The 19158-nt window shown below is 34.8% G+C and overlaps 2 protein-coding genes across 2 annotated transcripts; one reads left to right on the top strand and one right to left on the bottom strand.

Annotated features, from left to right (window-relative positions):
- The first annotated feature begins 2698 nt into the window (after window positions 1-2698).
- Window positions 2699-10093, top strand: LOC120004194 (delta-1-pyrroline-5-carboxylate synthase-like). The gene is made up of 21 exons (XM_038853464.1): window positions 2699-2801; window positions 2898-3069; window positions 3335-3406; window positions 3668-3771; window positions 4056-4158; window positions 4286-4447; window positions 4937-5214; window positions 5544-5694; window positions 5838-6002; window positions 6180-6257; window positions 6484-6573; window positions 7019-7105; window positions 7208-7294; window positions 7401-7497; window positions 7612-7715; window positions 7873-7948; window positions 8610-8760; window positions 8874-8942; window positions 9189-9255; window positions 9351-9421; window positions 9638-10093. The coding sequence occupies exons 2-21, from the start codon at window positions 3019-3021 to the stop codon at window positions 9717-9719; spliced, it is 2145 nt and encodes a 714-aa protein (XP_038709392.1). The 5' UTR covers window positions 2699-2801; window positions 2898-3018; the 3' UTR covers window positions 9720-10093.
- Window positions 10094-11213: 1120 nt separating this feature from the next.
- LOC120004532 (PHD finger protein ALFIN-LIKE 7-like) lies at window positions 11214-18264 on the bottom strand. The gene is made up of 5 exons (XM_038853897.1): window positions 17874-18264; window positions 17690-17722; window positions 13131-13359; window positions 11933-12059; window positions 11214-11849 (listed from the first exon to the last, which is right to left on the bottom strand). Exons 1-5 carry the CDS (start codon window positions 17968-17970, stop codon window positions 11577-11579), a joined length of 759 nt encoding a protein of 252 aa, XP_038709825.1. The 5' UTR covers window positions 17971-18264; the 3' UTR covers window positions 11214-11576.
- Between the last annotated feature and the right edge of the window lie 894 nt (window positions 18265-19158).

Genomic DNA, 19158 nt, shown 5'->3' with positions numbered 1-19158 from the left:
TGGCTTCAAGTCACAAAAGTGAAAAACAAACTTGCCTTCAATGACAAGCCGGGTGTCAACTTACTTGATTCTCGTTCTTGTATTTCTACTCAATGATCAAGGGTTCAATTCTTGTGGATAGCATTTATGTGTGTATTTGTGTTAATTATATGAATTTATGGGGGTTACATGTGTGTTAGAGGGATACATGCGTACTCGTATATATGTGTGCTTCTATAGCTAGATAAAAAAAAAAAACTACTTGTATTTAATGGACCTCAGAATACAAAGGCTAGTGTACTTACTTAGATTTTTTTTTTCTCTTTTGGCGGGTTTAATGAGGAATTGCTTGTCTCTATTATTGCAAATTTTTTTTGGGTATTTGTATAAATAAATTTAAAACATCAACAAAATAAATTGGAATTGAGTTTTCCAACTAAAGAAATTTATCTCTGATCAACTCGACTAGCTGGTTGAGTTGCCATTGAGACCAACCCACTAAATGTTTTATGGTGGACAAATTAAGCATTGTAAAATGTGAGAAAATAAATAAAAAATATATATATCTTAAAGTTTTGAAACCTAATTTTTTTTTATTTTTTTCACATAGAGAGGAATTCTCCTATGAGATCCTCACATTTAAGGTTCAAAGTTTTTTTAAAAAAAAAATAGAAAAATCATATTTGTATTTTGATCGATCTTATGAACCCAACGATATAGTTTTTGTTCGAAACATAAATCAAATTTAACATAAAAAATGCAAGATAATTCTGGATCGTTGGATATAAAACAAAAGACATTTCATATACATTTTAGGTTGTATTTGATTTTTATTTCAAATAAAAAATATATCGTTGGGTTCGTAAGATCAAGCAAAATATAAATATATTTTTTAAAAATTTTTAAAAATATATATTTTGAACCAAAAAATTGAATCCTAAAAATTAAAATCTCATTTTAACACTTCATGAGAGAATTCATATATATATATATATATATATATAGACACTCATTGTTGATATAGCCGTGATGGGTGTTCAAAAGTTGATGCAATGCAATTTTGTTAAAAAGTGGTGACAACTGCTTTTCCAAAAATCAATATGGGTTGACTCAATTTAATGATTAGAATGTGTGAAAAGAAGATGATTTTTATTACATGTCTTGCTCTTGGTCTTTGGGCAACATAAATAAATAAATATGTAATTCAAAATATTTGCATAATCCCTAAGATTAAATATGATTAGTAACAATTTTTATGAGATGTTATGGAATTGGAATTACTAATTAATTAATTGCTCAATTTTCAAATATCATTTTTTTGTGCTTATTGGAATTTTGCCTATTTGGAAACTAATTTTTTGTCTTTAAAGATTGAAAAACATGACAACATATATATTTATTTATTTAGATGTTTTTAGTTAATTGCTTTTGAAAATAGAGGATAGTTTTATTGTTCCTTGATCACTAAAAACTGGAAACATATTTAATATATTTTTGGAAAAACTAATGTTATCTCTTTAATTTTTTTTTTGTTTTATAACAAATGAAACAAAAGTTTGAGTTATATGATACCAAATATATTTTCTACCCTCATAATATTAAACTATTTTTATAAAAACAATTTCTAAAAACCCAACCAAGTAGAATTTTCACAAATGTCCTTTCCAAGAGAATTTAGAGAGGAGACATTTTATACTATTTGATGTCACAAGCTGACAGTTCATATTTTGACCTTGTTCAAAGTTTGGTACTGGGTGTCCAAAACTCTCATTCAATTAATTAAATTGAGAAAAACATTTGAATGTGCCAAGAAAAAAAAAAGGCTTGATGTGTCTTTCACATCATTAATTACGTTAAACTAAAAATTATTTCCCAATTAATAAAGAAAGAACAATTCTTAATTTTTTACAGAAGTGCTACACATACCAACAATTATCATTCCAAAAACATCTCAAGAGTGTATGGCAGTACTTATTCAATGACTGATATTTTAGAAGGAATCAACAAATGAGATTTTTTTGATATTTTAGATATATCACATGCAAGGCCAGTCTCTTGCTTGACAAGAGTGTACTAATATAACAAGATTTTGTTTGATAGGAGAGTGCTAAACAAGTAATGCCATTAGCACTATTCAAAAGAATGTTTTTCAATGATTCAAGATGTCATTCAAAAGGTATCCATGCCAATTATATGCACAATAATTAACAATATTCAAAGAATGTCATGTGCCTAGCTGAGAATATTTTGACCCAGTGTAATTTCATGCCACATAAAAAAGTACAAATTTACGTATTTAGAGAAAGAAATAACACAAAAAATAACAATGTTTTCAATCTTCATATTTTATAATTATGTTTTAGAAATAGTAAACTGTTAGGTTATTGATTTTTTTTAACACATATTGAAAATCCCACCCTAATTTATATCTATACTATTTGAAGAAAGTTAGTGGAAGAAGAAGAGGAGATGAAGCAAATAATATTTTTCTGATACTTGAATATTACACTCAGTACATCAGTCATATATAGTTACACGTCTCCATGATTCTAGTGATACACCTAATATTTACCTCTCATTATCATATCAATCATTGACATCATTGACCCTATGATTTAGCACTAATGATATTCATACACAGTAAATATGGAAACCATAATATCACAACTTAATTACGACCGATTCTTCAATATCTCCAATACTATTGTCCGCTTTGTTTACCTGTTTCGATGGATATATCAGGTTCGAATAATTTTATCTCTAATCCGTCTCATTTGACGTACATGAGCATAGAGAAAAGTCTAATAAAAATGAGGGTGTCTTACTTAATGAGTTAATGGCACGCATTTATTTTACGCACGAGGAAAATTGCTGACGTAAGCTGTCCCCACCCACGTCTCTGTCCTGCGCCTTGCTCGTCTGAAACCCTTAATAGATCCAACTGGCTCGCCTCCCCCTAGCGCCTTCTCCACCCGAACTCAGCCCGTGTCGGATTTTCTTGACTCACTCGAGAGCCTCCCGAGTTCGAACATCAAAGGCATGGATCCTTCTCGAGCTTTTGTCAAGAATGTTAAGCGCCTCATTATCAAGGTTTGGCTCATTTTGTTCACTGTTAGATGCTTCCGATCTTTTTTTGTGATTCGTGGCTTTTAAGTGTTAATGGTTTCTCCTGGATTGAATTTGCTTGTTGAAGTCACTTCATAACATTCACATTCAATTGTTTCCGTTCTGGTCGCTCAGATTGCAGGATTTCTTTTTGGATAAGTTTTTGGACTTCTGTCCCAATTTGATTTTTATTTTGTAAATGTCTTGTAGAATGTTTATGTATGCTCATTGATTTTTTCGTTCCTTCAAGGTTGGGACTGCTGTTGTTACCCGAAGTGATGGAAGATTAGCTCTTGGGAGGCTAGGATCTCTGTGTGAGCAGGTAAAGTTGTTTTGAACATCTTTCCCCCCATTTGTGGGTCTCTGACAGTGACATCCGTGTAATATAATATAATCTGGCATTTCTTTGAATCATTGGACTTCTATCGTCGGGTCTTTTGTTCTGAAACTCAGAATTTTATGGGGTAAAGATGATAAATGAGACGGGGGTATTTCAATTATTCTTCTCGACTCAGATAATCTTTACCGGAGATTAACAGAAATTCTAATTTTAAATCCTAATCATATTTAATATGGCATTCAGGTTGAGGAATTGAATTCACAAGGATTTGAAGTTATTTTGGTGACTTCTGGCGCTGTTGGTCTTGGTCGTCAAAAGCTCAGATATCGAAGATTAATTAATAGCAGGTAGGTTTTGTTCTCTTTTTCTGTGTGTTTTACTTTATTTGTTTGGACATATTTTGGTTCAGAAACTATTGGCGTTGTTGATTATGATGTTGGTTGTATAAGAAGGTACAAAGTGTTTCATTGCTTGCCGTTCATTGATTATAACAGATGAGGATACTAAAAAATATACATTGCTTCCATCAATCTTTTGGTGGTAAATTGGTAATGGAGGGGATAAATCTTACATGCCTTATTCAATCTAATTGAAATTCTAATCAATGTATGTATATACTGGTACTTTTCAGTCTTGCTGATCTCCAGAAGCCTCAAGTTGATCTGGATGGGAAGGCATGTGCAGCAGTTGGACAAAACAGTCTCATGGCTTTATATGATTCAATGTTTAGTCAGGTGGTTATATTATTATCTTCTACCCAGAGTTCTCAACTTGCATTTCTAATATACTGTTACTGTCTCTCTCTCTCTCTCTCACTTCTTGTCATTTACTGATGTACTTTTTTTCCCCCCCTTCATGCAGCTTGATGTAACATCAGCACAGCTTCTAGTGACAGATAGTGATTTTAGGGATAAAGATTTTAGAAAGCAACTCAATGAAACAGTGATCTCATTGTTATCGCTGAAGGTTATTCCAATATTGAATGAGAATGATGCAATTAGTACAAGGAAGGCTCCTTATGAGGTCTGTGGTTCACTTTCTCATTTGTAGGGTTTCATGATTTAATTTTATGTGCTTGTTCTTTTAAGAATGTTCTCTATGCCTTTAACAGATTTGAGTATGTTTCTTCATGTTCAAATCTAATACACAGTTTATTCTCACTCAGAGAAGGTTGAGAAACAGTGCTCAGTTACACTAAACTCAACTTTGTCAGGATAATTTGATGAAATTTGTAATTTTGTATTGAAACATTGCCTCAACTTTTAATTGGAGGAGACTAATTTCAGGAGCAAGTGAAGGGCTCATGTTCATATTGGTTCCATTGCACAACAATCTCCGGGGGGGGGGGGGGGGGGTGGGGGAATGGGTGGAGTGACAGCTGGTTGTGGTTAAATCTTGCTTCTATTTTTTTGTTCTTAGATCTTATTATTCCTTTTTCTTTATACATTGCAACTTTTCTTGTGTGCATCTTGATCCATTCACATATGGTTCAATATATTGGACTTGTTTCAGGATTCTTCTGGTATATTCTGGGACAATGACAGTTTAGCTGCTCTATTGGCTTTGGAGCTTAAAGCTGATCTTCTTGTTCTCTTGAGTGACGTAGAGGGCCTTTACAGTGGGCCCCCAAGGGACCCACAATCAAAACTAATTCACACCTACATCAACGAAGTACATCAGAGTGAAATTACATTTGGTGACAAATCTAGGGTGGGAAGAGGAGGTATGACCGCAAAAGTAAAAGCAGCTGTCAATGCAGCTAATGCTGGCATCCCAGTTGTCATCACCAGGTATACCTAAAATGCAATATTGTGATTGCTAATTCTGTAGATGGCAATGTGAAAACTCAATTTTATTAGTATCTCCACTTATATTGGAGCTTCCATTGTTCTACGGCAAGTTGTGGTCCTCACATGCCAGATATCCAGAAGCATTTTCTGCCTAAATTTTATATATCACTATTTCTGGAAAAAAAATTGAACACTCTTTAATTTTGCATGTTGTTATTTGCTGCTTGACTCGCTAGAAAAGGTAAATAAGTAGTAAGAAGTTTTACACCACTCGTGAAGCGATTCTGATCAACATGAATTGTGATTTAGTATATTCCCTGTTGTTGTAGTGGGTATTCTCCTGAAAACATAATTAAAGTCCTTCAAGGAGAGCATATTGGCACACTCTTTCATCAAGATGCACATTTTTGGGCCCCAAGAAAAGAGGTTGGTGCACGTGACATGGCAGTTGCAGCGAGGGAAGGTTCCAGGCGACTTCAGGTAACGTGACATCACTTTGTTTTAGAGACTTTATGCTATTTTTAAGAAAGGAGCCCATTGGAGTCGGTGACATCTTAGCCAGCTAGATTTAATTTGTACATTCTAATTAAGTGTCACAAATTATTGCGTAATCTTTCCTGCAGGCCCTGTCTTCACAGGAGAGGAAAAAAATTTTGTTGGATGTAGCTGATGCCCTTGAAGAAAATGAAAAACTCATCACTTTTGAAAATGAAGCTGATGTTGCTGCTGCACAACAGACAGGGCTGGAGAAATCCTTAGTATCACGGTTGGCTTTGAAGCCTGGGAAGGCAAGAAATTATATGTTTAACGAGTTGGCTGTTGAATAAACCATTTACTGTCAGAACCTCATGTTATGGCGTACTAGCCTATAGCTTATAATATTGCCATGGCATTATGTCTGTCTTCCTTAAGGTGGTCCACTGTCTGAATTTTTTTCCTTTAAATTAAGTAAATTATATTGGCAGATTCGGAGCCTTGCAAACTCAATTCGTGTGCTTGCAAATATGGAAGATCCAATAGGTCGTGCTTTGAAAAAGACTGAGGTAAGTCAAGATGGTTATTGAGCTCTTAATACGTTGAACATTTTGTTCTTCTTGTAAAACAAGGGCAATTGTGTGAAAAACTTAGACGAATTGTTTACACCACATTCTAACTATTAGACATTTTTATTGAAAAAATTGAGACTTGTTTATTTTTCCTTTTGTGGTTATACCTTTGGGACAATATTTTATGTAGAGTTTCCTGATACCCCCTTTTCTTGGCATCCAGCTTGCTGATGGGCTTCTCTTGGAGAAAAAAACGTCTCCCTTGGGGGTTCTCTTGATTGTTTTTGAATCTCGACCTGATGCACTAGTACAGGTGAATAAGGCTGCTTTTCCTTTCCTTTTTCTATTTTCATATCCTCATGATGTGTGTGAGTTGATAAAGTGTTCTTATATCTATGTGTGTAATTATACCAAGTCTAGTGACACTTTACTATATTGGCCAGTATATGTTATTATGTTTTGCCCAGTGAAGAGAGTATAAGATTGAAAAAGAAGGCAATAAATGCCTCTTATGTTGCCATTCTGTTTGCCTCTTCTGATCTCTTGCTCCTTTCTAAGAGCAGTTGGTTTTCCCTTGCTATGCTATGCTCTGCAGAAAGCAGTGTTAGCTGTACCCAGTCTAACTCCTTCTATTTTCCCCTCTTTATTATAATGGATGAATGCCTTTTGTCAAGAAATGTTGTTACCATGTTTCCTTTGAATGGGGTATTTTGTCTATTGCTGACTGTAATTTATCGCTTTTTTCATGGTATGAATAGATTGCTTCATTAGCCATCCGGAGTGGGAATGGGCTTCTTCTTAAAGGTGGAAAAGAAGCCAAGCGGTCAAATGCCATATTGCACAAGGTTTCTTAACTTTAAATGACTAGAATTTAGATGCTATAGTTGTTTCTTATCTCGTTGTCAATCAAAAGTTGTCTAAATTTGCCACCTGTATTAAATGTATAGGTTATCACTGCAGCCATCCCAGACAGTGTTGGTGGAAGACTTATTGGACTTGTTACTACACGAGAGGAGATCCCTGATCTGCTTAAGGTAGTAGAACCAAGAATTTCAATTGCCTGTCTGAAAATGTCAATTTTGTGAGTATTTTCAGTACTTAAACTGAAGTAGGTACTCAGCGTTTTCTTCTATGTGGCAGCTTGATGACGTGATAGATCTTGTTATCCCAAGAGGCAGCAATAAACTCGTTTCCCAAATAAAAAGTTCAACTAAAATTCCTGTTCTTGGTCATGCTGGTGAGATGGTCATATTTGGGTTTTGTGTAATTCTTTAATTGGTGTTCCAGTTATCTGTTCTAGTGAGATCACGATAGTGGATCTTAAAGTAAAGCTGCATTCTTTGCCTCTCAGATGGAATCTGCCATGTATATGTTGACAAATCTGCCAATATGGATGTGGCCAAGCACATTGTTTTGGATGCAAAAGTTGATTATCCAGCAGCCTGTAATGCAATGGTATCTGCACTTGCTGTCTGATTATTTTTTTTTTGATGTCTTCGGTCTTCCTCGAGTAATACGCACAAGATTTAATAATATTAGTTTGTGCCCTTTGCTTGAAAATAAGGATGGTCATGGTCATTATCTATAGGAATATTCTTTCTGCTACTTTCAGGAAACACTTCTTTTACACAAGGATTTGGTGCATACTGGTGGGCTTATTGAACTCACTACTCAGCTTTGCACTGAAGGTACGCTTCTGTCAAACTTATTGTTCGTGCATCATGGATTTGGCGTTAGTCTTAGAACAATCTTTCTTCTCCTGTGGGCTGTATTTTCTTTCCATAGTGTATATTTACTTGGTTTCCTGTTTTGGCAATTGTCAATTGGCTGCCAAGTAATTGATGATAGTGAGTTTATAAAGAAAATAAAAGATATATTAGTGTGTCTTATCAAGTCAAATGGTTGTGTGGAGATTTTATTTCCCATCGGGGGATGTTATTAATATGGCCACCAGATTGTGCTCTCTTTTGCATCTGAACTAGAAACTATATGTCATAACTCATGTGCTTTGTTATGATTTATACCCTTTGGTTGCCTTTGCCAGTTGGCGAATTTCTTTCTAACTTTGCTGTAAGAGATATCTGAGGATATATTTCCCTCAGGCTGTCCACTCTGAGTTTACTGTTTCTCAAATTGTATATTTTGTTTAGATCGTGAATGGCATCCGTGGATGATAACATTACCAAAGTTTTACCCGTTCTTGTTTACAGAATCCCTCTTGACGAGCTATGTTAACGTGTGGACCTTCTCTTTGTTGTAGTGGTTTTCCTCATAATTGTGTCCATTGCTTAAGGTTACATGTTGTCACTTGAGAGTACACTGAATTGCAACTTGTGTATCTTTCTGCAGGTGTTACTTTATATGGAGGACCCAGGGCAAGCAAGGAGCTGAATGTTCCACAGGCAGACACATTTCATCATGAGTACAATGCGATGGCATGCACTGTTGAAATTGTTGATGACGTATATGCAGCGGTTGATCATATTCATCAACATGGAAGGCATGAGCATGTTTCTTTGCATATGATAATCCTATTGACACTTTGAGACTGACTATGACCCACAATCAAGATCTACAGTTTTATGGGGCTTCTATTATTTTCCTTTTTTGCAGCGCGCACACTGATTGTATTATAGCAGAAGATCGTGAGGTCGCAGAAGTTTTTCTATGTCAGGTTGATAGGTATGTGTTAAGCTTAAAAGTTCTGTACCTTTGAAAAATGGTTCAGTGTCAGGTTACGCCATGTCCATGTTCATTGTACTTTGTTGTCAAAAGTTATTTGGACCTCCAGATTCAACATGAAATTATGCCCTTAATTTTGTCATTCTCACAGTCATTACTGTGAACTGACTGAACTCAAATTTTCAAATATAAGCTCATTTAAAGTTGGTAGCTTTTTGATGAAGGCGTGCGATTTGTATTTTGCAGTGCTGCCGTTTTCCACAATGCTAGCACGAGATTCTGTGATGGAGCTCGATTTGGACTAGGTGCAGAGGTAGAAAATAATATCATTTCACAACTAAATTTTGGTTATTGAATTTGTTCGGGTTCTTATACAGTTATACTTATCCCTCTCTGATTACTGAATAGGTTGGAATAAGTACTAGTAGGATCCATGCTCGCGGTCCCGTAGGAGTTGAGGGATTGTTAACAACTCGATGGTACACGTCAGCCTGTTTCACATACTTTTTTCCCGTCCTATTTTACTTTTTTCCTTTCCTTTTTCCCAAATGAACATATTTCTGCCTAGTTTGTTTCTTATGTCCTGCTTCAATATGCCAACTAGTTTTTATAGTTATAAGCTAGATATATTTACAAAATATTGTCGGCTTACAATGTTGATCTTGCTAGGGGTTTTTTTCCCTTTCTGTGTACAGGATTCTTAGAGGTAGCGGACAAGTGGTGGATGGCGATAAGGGGGTGATTTACACCCACAAAGATGTTCCTCTTGACCCCTAGCTTTATTATACAATTAATTAGAGGCTCGGCACTCTGATTAGAGGTTGATGATGACGTAGACGAGTTTCAGTAGTATTTTTTTTTTCTATCCGGCGACAATTGCTTCACCATGCATTTTTCAAGTTTTAGATTAGGCAAATAAGCAATCATTCACTTCAAAATATGATGTCATAATCACTGTTAGAAACAATCAGGAATGACAGTGCATAGAATACTAGATTTAAAGAATTTATTAAAACGAAATAAATACAGTAAAGAACAAAATAAATATAGTAGAGATACAATCAAAATATTGACTTGAATTGAGATTGAGAATAGTGTAATGTTATGTCCTATAATAGAAATTCGCCCCTACTTTTGTGTTTGTGGTTCAATGAGCGTTTGTCACTAGGATTCAACAATCTGTCGTCAATAATTGAGTACTTGATTCTTGGTCATGACGAATTTATTAGGTGTTTTTTCTCTCAGATCAAAATGTATGTGATGAAGGTTTGAATGTCAGAGTTTCTGATGATATAAAACTCATGTCATTCCTTGTATTTATAGAAAATCAAAAAAGCAATTATCATAGAGGAGTTGTGTTGATCAGACACAACTCTTCAGACAAAATATAACTATTAAGATAGAAAATAAACTGTAATTCGATAAAAAATAAAGAATATTTCCTAAGTCAATGAGATCCCCAAGACCTAAGGCCCATATTTTGATATATATACCCATCATATATATATACACACATACCCATCATAATGGCCAAGCATGCATCCCAAGCCCATCTATGTATGTTTATCCAATTTTGTAAGTGTGTTAAGTCCACACTTATAAACTATTCTTTTTTTCTATATTTTTTCAATGTGAGACTTTCTTATTGCTATACAAAATCCAACAATCACTGCTGTGTTATTTCGCTAACAATTTGAGAGTAATAAAGCAAAGGGACTTTTCTTGGTTGGATTTTAAAAATCTAGTTATTTTGCATCTGATGTTTTAGAAACTGCTTCACAACACTCGAGTGAGTGACGCATATATATATATATATAACATAATGTTGGAAAAGACATTTTTAATAGTTTCCAAATAAATGCCACTTTTGAATTTTTTCGATTACTCTCTCACTTGAAGAATAAAACCTACCTTACAATATAGAGGAAGAAAAGGTTTAAGGACGAAAATAAAACTAGGGGTACTCTCTCATACCTACTTTACAATATGGACGAAGAAAAAGTCTAAGGATGAAACTAAAACTAAGGCTATAGTTGAGAGGTGAATTTAAGAGAAAAATTTAAAGACGAAAATGAAACTACAAATAGGTATAGTTGAGGGATCAAATGTTATATTTTGTTGTTGTCTATACAAACGCAACTTTGTGTACAGTAGTTGATGTCAGAAGCTCATTGCTATTAAATTGCTCCGAATTTGCAAGCAGTTGCAAGTGGAGATTTGCACTACCGCAACAAAATAATATGAACTTGCATAAAATGTAAATTCAACTCATGAATCACAAATAACGCTTCCATTACTTTTTTCATGCAGTTTGAAGGAAAATTAGCAAGGGAAATGAGGCACAACATGACCAATCATGATCAACATGCAAAATGTTCATCAACAACGAAACCAGAAAATTGGGTAAATATTAATATAAATCTGCAAGTTGCCTTTCCAGGAACTACTTAAAAGTTAAAACCACAATTCTCAAGAATCTGGACAGAACAGGAGTCGCAAGACCTGAAATTTCATCTGGAAATCCTTCAATATCTAAAACAGAAACGAACTTTTTTCCAAACTGTTCACCTGAAAGTTCTAGACCTTGTCTGATTTGACTTTGTCCAATTGTTTATGAACTTCGATTTCAGCTGTTTACTGGGCTCTAGCCCTCTTGGTAGTACAACCTGGGCACTTATACTGCTTGATATGTTCAGCCTTAGCAGGGGTAATCTTCACACATTTTCCATGAAACCATCTCTCACATATATCACAGCAAATCCAGAATTCATCACCTCCATAACTGTCACCACATGCCCCACAAGTTGCACCCTGTTCATCGTCTTCCTCTTCTTCCCCACTCTCATCTTCTTCCTTAGGTGGTGGAGACATCTTAACTGGCCTAGTTTGGGACTCAGACTGTCGAGACTGCTTAAAAGTAACATAACGAAAAATAAGGACTAAAAGTAGAGACACAGCACAAAATAACAATAAGTTCAACTGATTACCACCTTTACGCTAGATTTACTTTTGCTACTATTGTTATTAGCAGCAGTTTGGTCCTTTGGTTGCTTGACGTTTCCAGTCACTTCTTCAAAAATGGTTGGGAGCTCATTTATCAAGTGGAAGAGTCTCTTCCTATAATTCCAATTTCATACATTAGAAAACAATCTTCTTCCCAAGAATTCATGATGCAGACCCTAGCATGTCTAGGACTAATAGTCACAAAACAGAAATATATAACCCTATGTCAAATGTAGCCATGATCATGGCCAATAAAACGGGTTAAAATTCTCTTTCCATACAACATGCCATGCATTGGGGTAAAGTATAGGTGAAAAAACTGAGACCTCGTTCAATAAACAACCACAAAAGAAAGTGCAACCTAATATTTTAAAATTCAAACTGCCCAGTGACCCAAATACTTGATATATTTTGGTTCAACAAGTTCAATGTAGCTTATCCATGATTGAATTACGTACTATTGTTTTACAAAAAAAAAGGTTGTTACCTTACAATTATTGAGGCCGAAGAATAAAAACAAGGATTGATTGGTTAGCAGATTTGTGCCCTGACTTGAAAGGACCATAAATTGAACCTTCATTCAAAAGGCCACTATGAAATAGCTGATGGAGGAGCAATATCATCAATGATGGTACCAGAAGCTCATCTTTATACTACTACCTCATTCAAACTAGATCCTGGGTACCAACCAAACTGGGGATGCAACTGTTCAAACCAGTTTTCTCAATGGTAAGGTGAACCCGCCAGATTAGAAGCCAGCTCCAAATTTTAACTTTCAAATGGCCCAATCTGGACTGGTTTTTAAATTGTTGGCTGGAAACATGTGAACAATTTGAAGTATACAAAAAAAAAGGGCCAACCACAGCAACAAAAAGGTATCTCCATATATTTCAAGCAATTTACTATTCTAACAGGGAAAAAGGACCCGCGGAAGGGAGGAAGGGAAGTAAATGACTCTAAAATTGAGTAAAGAACAAAGCAGTATAGCATTACAATGCAAAAAACAAACAAAAATAAATGAAGACTTTAAGACTGAGTGGATAAGTAGTCCAGTATGCTCGTGTGACCATGCTTAAAAGTGTATTTAAGTGTGAAGGAGTGATCAACAATACAAGTACACCAAGAAGTGAAAATAATATGTAAACGTTCCTGTAATTTACCTCCTACAAAGTGAGTTATTCATACCTTTCATTCTTACCAAACCCAAAGCGTGCACCAAAGTAGAATGCAACAGCAAGCAACCATGAATCGCTGTGAACCGCAACAAGTGAGAGCCAATCCTTGTCTTGCATTCCATCTCTAGCAAAATTTATACCTAGAGCTGGCTCAGGAAGCTCAGGAGGCACCTCCTCAACGGGTAGGTTAACTTCCCATGTCTCATTAGAAAGTCCATATAAACATAAATTCTCCTTCTCTGTACACATAAATTTGAGATTCAGAAACAATCTCCACTTACAAAAAAAAAAAAAAGAGATTCAGAAAAAAGCCACATTCCAATTTAATAAACTCCAAACAGAAACTATGTTTCTTATATACCAGCACCAAAAATCATTAAAACAATCATCATTTGTAACTCGTTCAGAAAACATGGTTATAATTTTAAGAAATGTATGTGAAAACTTGTAGCCTTCAAGCAATATAAAAAAATGAATGACGCCATCGAAAAAATGTTGCATGGAAAATATTGTAAAGTGAACAGCAATGAATTACAATTACTAACTAAATTGTTTTTCTCCAGCAAAGTTTTGCAAAAGAGAGTTGTCAGGACCTAAAAGCTACATCAGTGGTTCCAAAAAGCCAGCAAATCCTATTTTCTTATGATGAAAAACGTAAACAACTCCCATGCACAGCTCTGCCGCAATCAGCGAGATCAAGGATAGGCAAGATGTACGCTTACTTACCCCACATAATACTCTTGCAGGTTCTTGATCAAGGAGATTCATAACCGAATCAAGTATGCTTCTGCCAGATTGCTCACATATTCAATTTCTACAAATCCGTGTTTCAATTATACACATGCTTTTGGTTTTGGATGATGTATTCTAACATTTGGTATCGGAGACCAAATGTAAGACTACATCATCCAAAAACATGCATATAATTGACACATAATTTGTAGAGATTTGACTATGTGAGAGATCTAGCGGAAACATACCTGATTAGGTCATGGATCTCCTTGATCAACAACATGCGAGAGAGAATAAGGCAAGGTCTTCTTCTCCTTCTCTGGACCTTAGGCAAACAATGGGTTCTTGTGATAAGGTTCCAGAATGGAGAGGGGACCTAACCTTTATAGTTCCATATATGGTCTTTGACATGCCCTCCCATTATGGGCCATAATAAGTGTCATTAAGGCCTATACTCAATATTGCTCAAATCCATACTTTTACTTCATTGTACCAATGATGTGTGTTTAAAGCTCATAACTGTAGGCATACCACCTTGTCTCAATAGCTATCCCTTGGTCCGTTTTACAAAATCAAAGTCACAATTAAAGTAAGCCCACCTTATAGTTGGAATTATTCCAACGTTCTCCCACTTGGGCGACTTTAATTGGTTTTGTTACTTGTAAGAAAACATATTTAAGAAAATAATCAGACCAAGAAATAATTTAGAACTTATTTGGCCACATTAAAAATACATAGCTACGAGACAATCACCTAGAAATAATCCAGTCTAATAAACACACTGATATCAAAACATGGCAATTATCATGCCATTAAGAGGCACAAAATCAATCCATATTCACAAATATGAGTGAGTTTATTGACATGGATCCATTATGGCAATGTAGTAAGGCAAGCAACTGCATGTGATAAAAAATATGCTCGACCTTATCAGTCCTTTGTATGATTTCTATTGAACTCATCTATGTAACACGGATACGGACACGTGACATGGATATGACACGACACGGATTCGAGGATACTTGATTTTTCAAAAAAGTAGGATACAAATACATTGGGAACATGTTGGATAATTATATACGAAAATGACATGTAGCCCAACAATTTGGTAACCCGAGGGAGCCCAACAGGTTTATTCTACTCTTTTATCCAAGAATTCATTGTCCAAAATTTATTGTTTTAATATACATTCCATTGTTTTTTAAAGCACAGTTTAGAATTCATTGTTTTAGTTCTGAATCGATTATTTATGAAATTCCATTAAAAAAACAATGGAATTAAGATCCACCCGATAAAACTCATCGATAATGGATCTTGTTAGAAAGAGCATTATACGTTGATTCCGAATATGTAATTTTTTTTAAAATCTAACATGTATTTTGAGAGTTAAAACATTTTAAAATTTCATTTAAGAGACTTGGGCTACCGCTATATGGGCTACCCAGCATTACTGAATTATATATATCAATCAAACTTCAATGTAACCTTTTGTCAAGGGTCAAGGCCAAATTATGTTCACTGTTTTCAAGCTCAGAGCTACCTCCCATTCTACAAAATTCAAAGAAAAGCCCAAGTCAGACTTGTCAACGCATTCCAAGAAATTCCCAGCCACAACTCTAGAAGGTTCCCATGTGAATAAAATAAATCAAAAACGAATGTTTTGGAAGCCACACCCAGTAAAAAAGAAAGAGAAGGCTCTAGAGAGGAGGTCTCCTATCTATCCCTCCTGGATATGGCAATCTCTGTCGTTCTTTGTTGGTCGATTTGTTCTTCGATCTCTGATGTCGATCACTATTCTTCGATGTTGAACTCTATTCTTAGAGTGACTGATGTCGATCTCTAATCTTTGATGTTGATCTCTATTCTTAGAGTGTCCAAAACGTATCTGCGCGTATTGACGTCGACAACGCGTCGAATAAAAAAAAAATTTAAAAATCGAATACTTAAATATACATATCTGACACATATCGGGCAAGTGTCCGAGCATATTTGTGTTCGATACGTGTTGGATACAGAGACTCTGTGCAAAATAGTGTCCGTGCTTCATAGGAACTCATAATAAGCTAAAGAAATCCCTTAATAAAATCTTTATGTATCTCTCTTTACTTCAGATTAAAATAACCATATAATGTCATCCTTGAGCTATACCATATTTGAAATGATAGTGAGGTTGTTTTAGCAATTAAACTTGTGACCTCTAAATTGCACCTATGCAACTTTACCACTGGGCCACATTGTAAAAACCTAAAAGGTCAAGCAGTAGTTCCAATAAGCCAGCCAAACTCATTTTCTTACGATGCGGGATTAAAAATATAATGCTTTCCCCAAGAAAAAGAAAGCAGCGACATAACTGCTGAAAGAACACATGAAAAGCTACAAGACTTTGAAACGAAAAAATTGGACAGCCAGTGTAACTCTGGGTGAAAATATTCTAGACTTCAATAGGGATGACACCAATGCAATCAAGAATCGATATGGAATGATATAAGCCTATAAATGTTTTTCTAAATATATATTACATAAAGATTTAGATAAACGTCACCATTACATTCCTACTTTCACCCAAAAATTAATGTATTTGAGGGTAAACCAAAAAATTAAAATACAAGCAACATTGTATTCCAGTGAGGAAAACAAAATTTCATATATCAAAGCTTGAGTACAACAAATAGGGATTGCAATTTTTCCTATCTTGCAAGCTACGGAAAGTATTTAATAAATCCAGAAACAAATATTTTTCAATTACCCAAAACAATACCACATAAAAACGGAGAATATTTTGAGCAGTAAGAAGCAATGCACGTTGAGATTACAAAACACCCAATCCTGATACACCTACCTTTTCATTCACCAAGACTGACCTGCTACAGTAACACGTGGATTGGTCTCTCCCTCTCTTTTTATTTTCTTTTCCTTTTTCTGTTTTCCTTGATTAGGGGCAAGTAATCTCTTCAAGGTAAGGAAGTACGGGATCACCCACAGTAAACCCTAGACACTGGCAATCACTAGTAGGCCACTAGTATTAGTCAAATTTAAGATTCACGAGATACAATTTTAACCCAAGATCTCCTAATTAAGGCCAGTTCAATAGCTCCCCTCCTTTATTACTGACCGATCATAGCACGTGAACAGATGGTCATAACTGAACTAGATCACGAATCTTTTCATTCTAACTAATCAAGATAGACAAAACTGTAAGCATTGAACATTCATGGATACAAAGCATAAAATGTAATAATTGCAATAAGACAAAATTCACAGCATAACTAGATAAAAACAATGCAAATAACATTTAACTTAGAGCTAATTTAACAGCTAAAGATGAAAGCTGGAGCAAACTATGTCCGATCTGACAGCCAAACTGCCTCAACTTTGTAACCAAAAACAAACAGTAATAAACAGATTATCTTTCTGAGGAAAACCTCTACTTCCCCATAACTCAAGTTAAAATAGATATGCGTAGAGTGTTAAAAAGTGTGTATAAAATGAATTTCATTGTAGTTTTCTTCATAGGTTCTACTGAAATGATTTCCAGTTGCTATGGTAACAAATTATTCTCAAGTATGAAACAAAAACATTGAGTGACACTGTGTTCAAGCTAGGGTAAGAGAATGAATCGGATACAATGGTTCTATATGTACTGTTTCAGCTTACATATAGAGGGCAGCAAAATTGAAAACAATAAATCACAGCAAAGTCAAACATTGGAGAAAACTCAAATGGAACAAGAAACACAATTGCGTACCCAATAATACCAATTCCGCGAAACCCAGAGAAAGAAAAAAGCAAGGAAAAAGTGAAGCTAAGCGAAATCAAGACGAAAAAAACCCAACTCACCGGGGTCACACTGCTGGTAGAACTTCTCGACATCTGCCAAAAAAAAAAAAAAACCCAGAAAGAAATTAAGCGAATCCCAAAAAGTCTTCATGCAAAAAGCACGAATTCATAGATAAATAGAGAAAGACACACAGACAACGAAATTGGAAGGAAAAAAAAAATGACGAAAAATTAAGAAGAGAACCAGTAGTAAGGGCCTTAATCAGGCCAGCCCTCCTGCCCTTGAAGTCGCCGAAGACCTCCTCTACAGTTCGAGGTACTGGGTGCGGTATCCCTTCCATTGTCTCTTTCGCTTGGTCTTCACCTTTTCAAAGCAACTACTCGTCGAATCACACTATATCCAGGTAAATGTCAATATATGATTATATATGGCAGATACAGCGGATGTGTATCTGTCTATGTAATGCTGGAAGAATTGAAGAATTGCAATTGACAATCAAGAGGAAAAGGACAAACAAAGAGTTGAAAGGCAGAATCTTAATTTTAGGGTTTTGATTGGGGGCCTAGGGTTTGTGTTGGTCCTGATTATAATTTGGGGAATGAGAAAAGGAAGGAACCAACTAGAGGGAGAGAGAAAGCAGTAGACAAAGTCTTATCTTTATTTAAATAAATGTTAAATTTTACTAATTTGTAAATAACAATAATAAATTAATTATTGTGAAGACAAGCCAAGTAGCCACACAAATTTTGAATTTTACTTATAAAGAAAAAAAAAACTCAACATATTTTCTTTATAAAGAAAAAAAAACTGAACATATTGGGAAAAATCCTACCAAACCAAAGATTAATATTTTCAAGTTATAATTTCATACTAAGAATCTTTTAAAATAATTTATTTATTTAAAATTGCAGAAGTTAGGAAATATTAAAGTGGATAATTTTAGAAAGTCCAAATTTTTTACTATCATCTCATATATGCTCATATGTAGAGGTATTCTAATCTGCCTCACAAATAGGATTTTTTTTCATATGTTTTTTTTAAGAAGAAATTAGAGACAAGATATCGAAAAGAAAGACTTGGATTCATCAGAAGCTATCTAAATCTCTTTTTATTCGTAAGATGGGTGGTGCAGTTGAAGAATCTAAATACGATGGAGAGGATCCCTAAACTTTTTAAAAATGGATTATGCATATAATGAAGGAAAGGAAAAAAAAAATGTCTATAAAATAATGGTAGAAATTAAGCTACTTTGACATATAAAGTAAAAGGAAAAACGGTACGTAAAAAAGAAATCTATCCATACAATATGAATTACTCCGTTCGTTATAACTAATCATATTACTTGTTTATAAACTTCATATTTTAGTATTTAGATACCCACATATAGGGATGACAAAAAAAAACTGACACGGGCACTACCTCTAAGAACCCAATCTGTTTAAAACCCGATAATCGATCCTATAGTTTGAAAATGATTTTGGTTTTGATTTTCAAAATCATCATGTTTTGGTTAGGGTTTGGTTTTTGA

The sequence above is a fragment of the Tripterygium wilfordii genome, chromosome 8 (genome assembly GCF_013401445.1).
Source record: "Tripterygium wilfordii isolate XIE 37 chromosome 8, ASM1340144v1, whole genome shotgun sequence".
Classification (NCBI taxonomy): domain Eukaryota; kingdom Viridiplantae; phylum Streptophyta; class Magnoliopsida; order Celastrales; family Celastraceae; genus Tripterygium; species Tripterygium wilfordii.
The sequence above is the reverse complement of the archived record's forward strand: the minus strand, read 5'-3'. Positions and strand labels throughout refer to the sequence as shown.

Coding starts and splice junctions, on each gene's coding strand:
- LOC120004194 (XM_038853464.1), top strand. CDS start 3,019: ATGGATCCTTCTCGAGCTTTTGTCAAGAATGTTAAGCGCCTCATTATC. Junction 6,258..6,483: donor GTGCTTTGAAAAAGACTGAG/GTAAGTCAAGAT, acceptor CTTGGCATCCAG/CTTGCTGATGGGCTTCTCTT. Junction 7,949..8,609: donor TACTCAGCTTTGCACTGAAG/GTACGCTTCTGT, acceptor ATCTTTCTGCAG/GTGTTACTTTATATGGAGGA.
- LOC120004532 (XM_038853897.1), bottom strand. CDS start 17,970: ATGGAAGGGATACCGCACCCAGTACCTCGAACTGTAGAGGAGGTCTTC. Junction 17,723..17,873: donor GATTAAGGCCCTTACTACTG/GTTCTCTTCTTA, acceptor TTTTTTTGGCAG/ATGTCGAGAAGTTCTACCAG. Junction 12,060..13,130: donor GGGTTTGGTAAGAATGAAAG/GTATGAATAACT, acceptor TTGGAATTATAG/GAAGAGACTCTTCCACTTGA.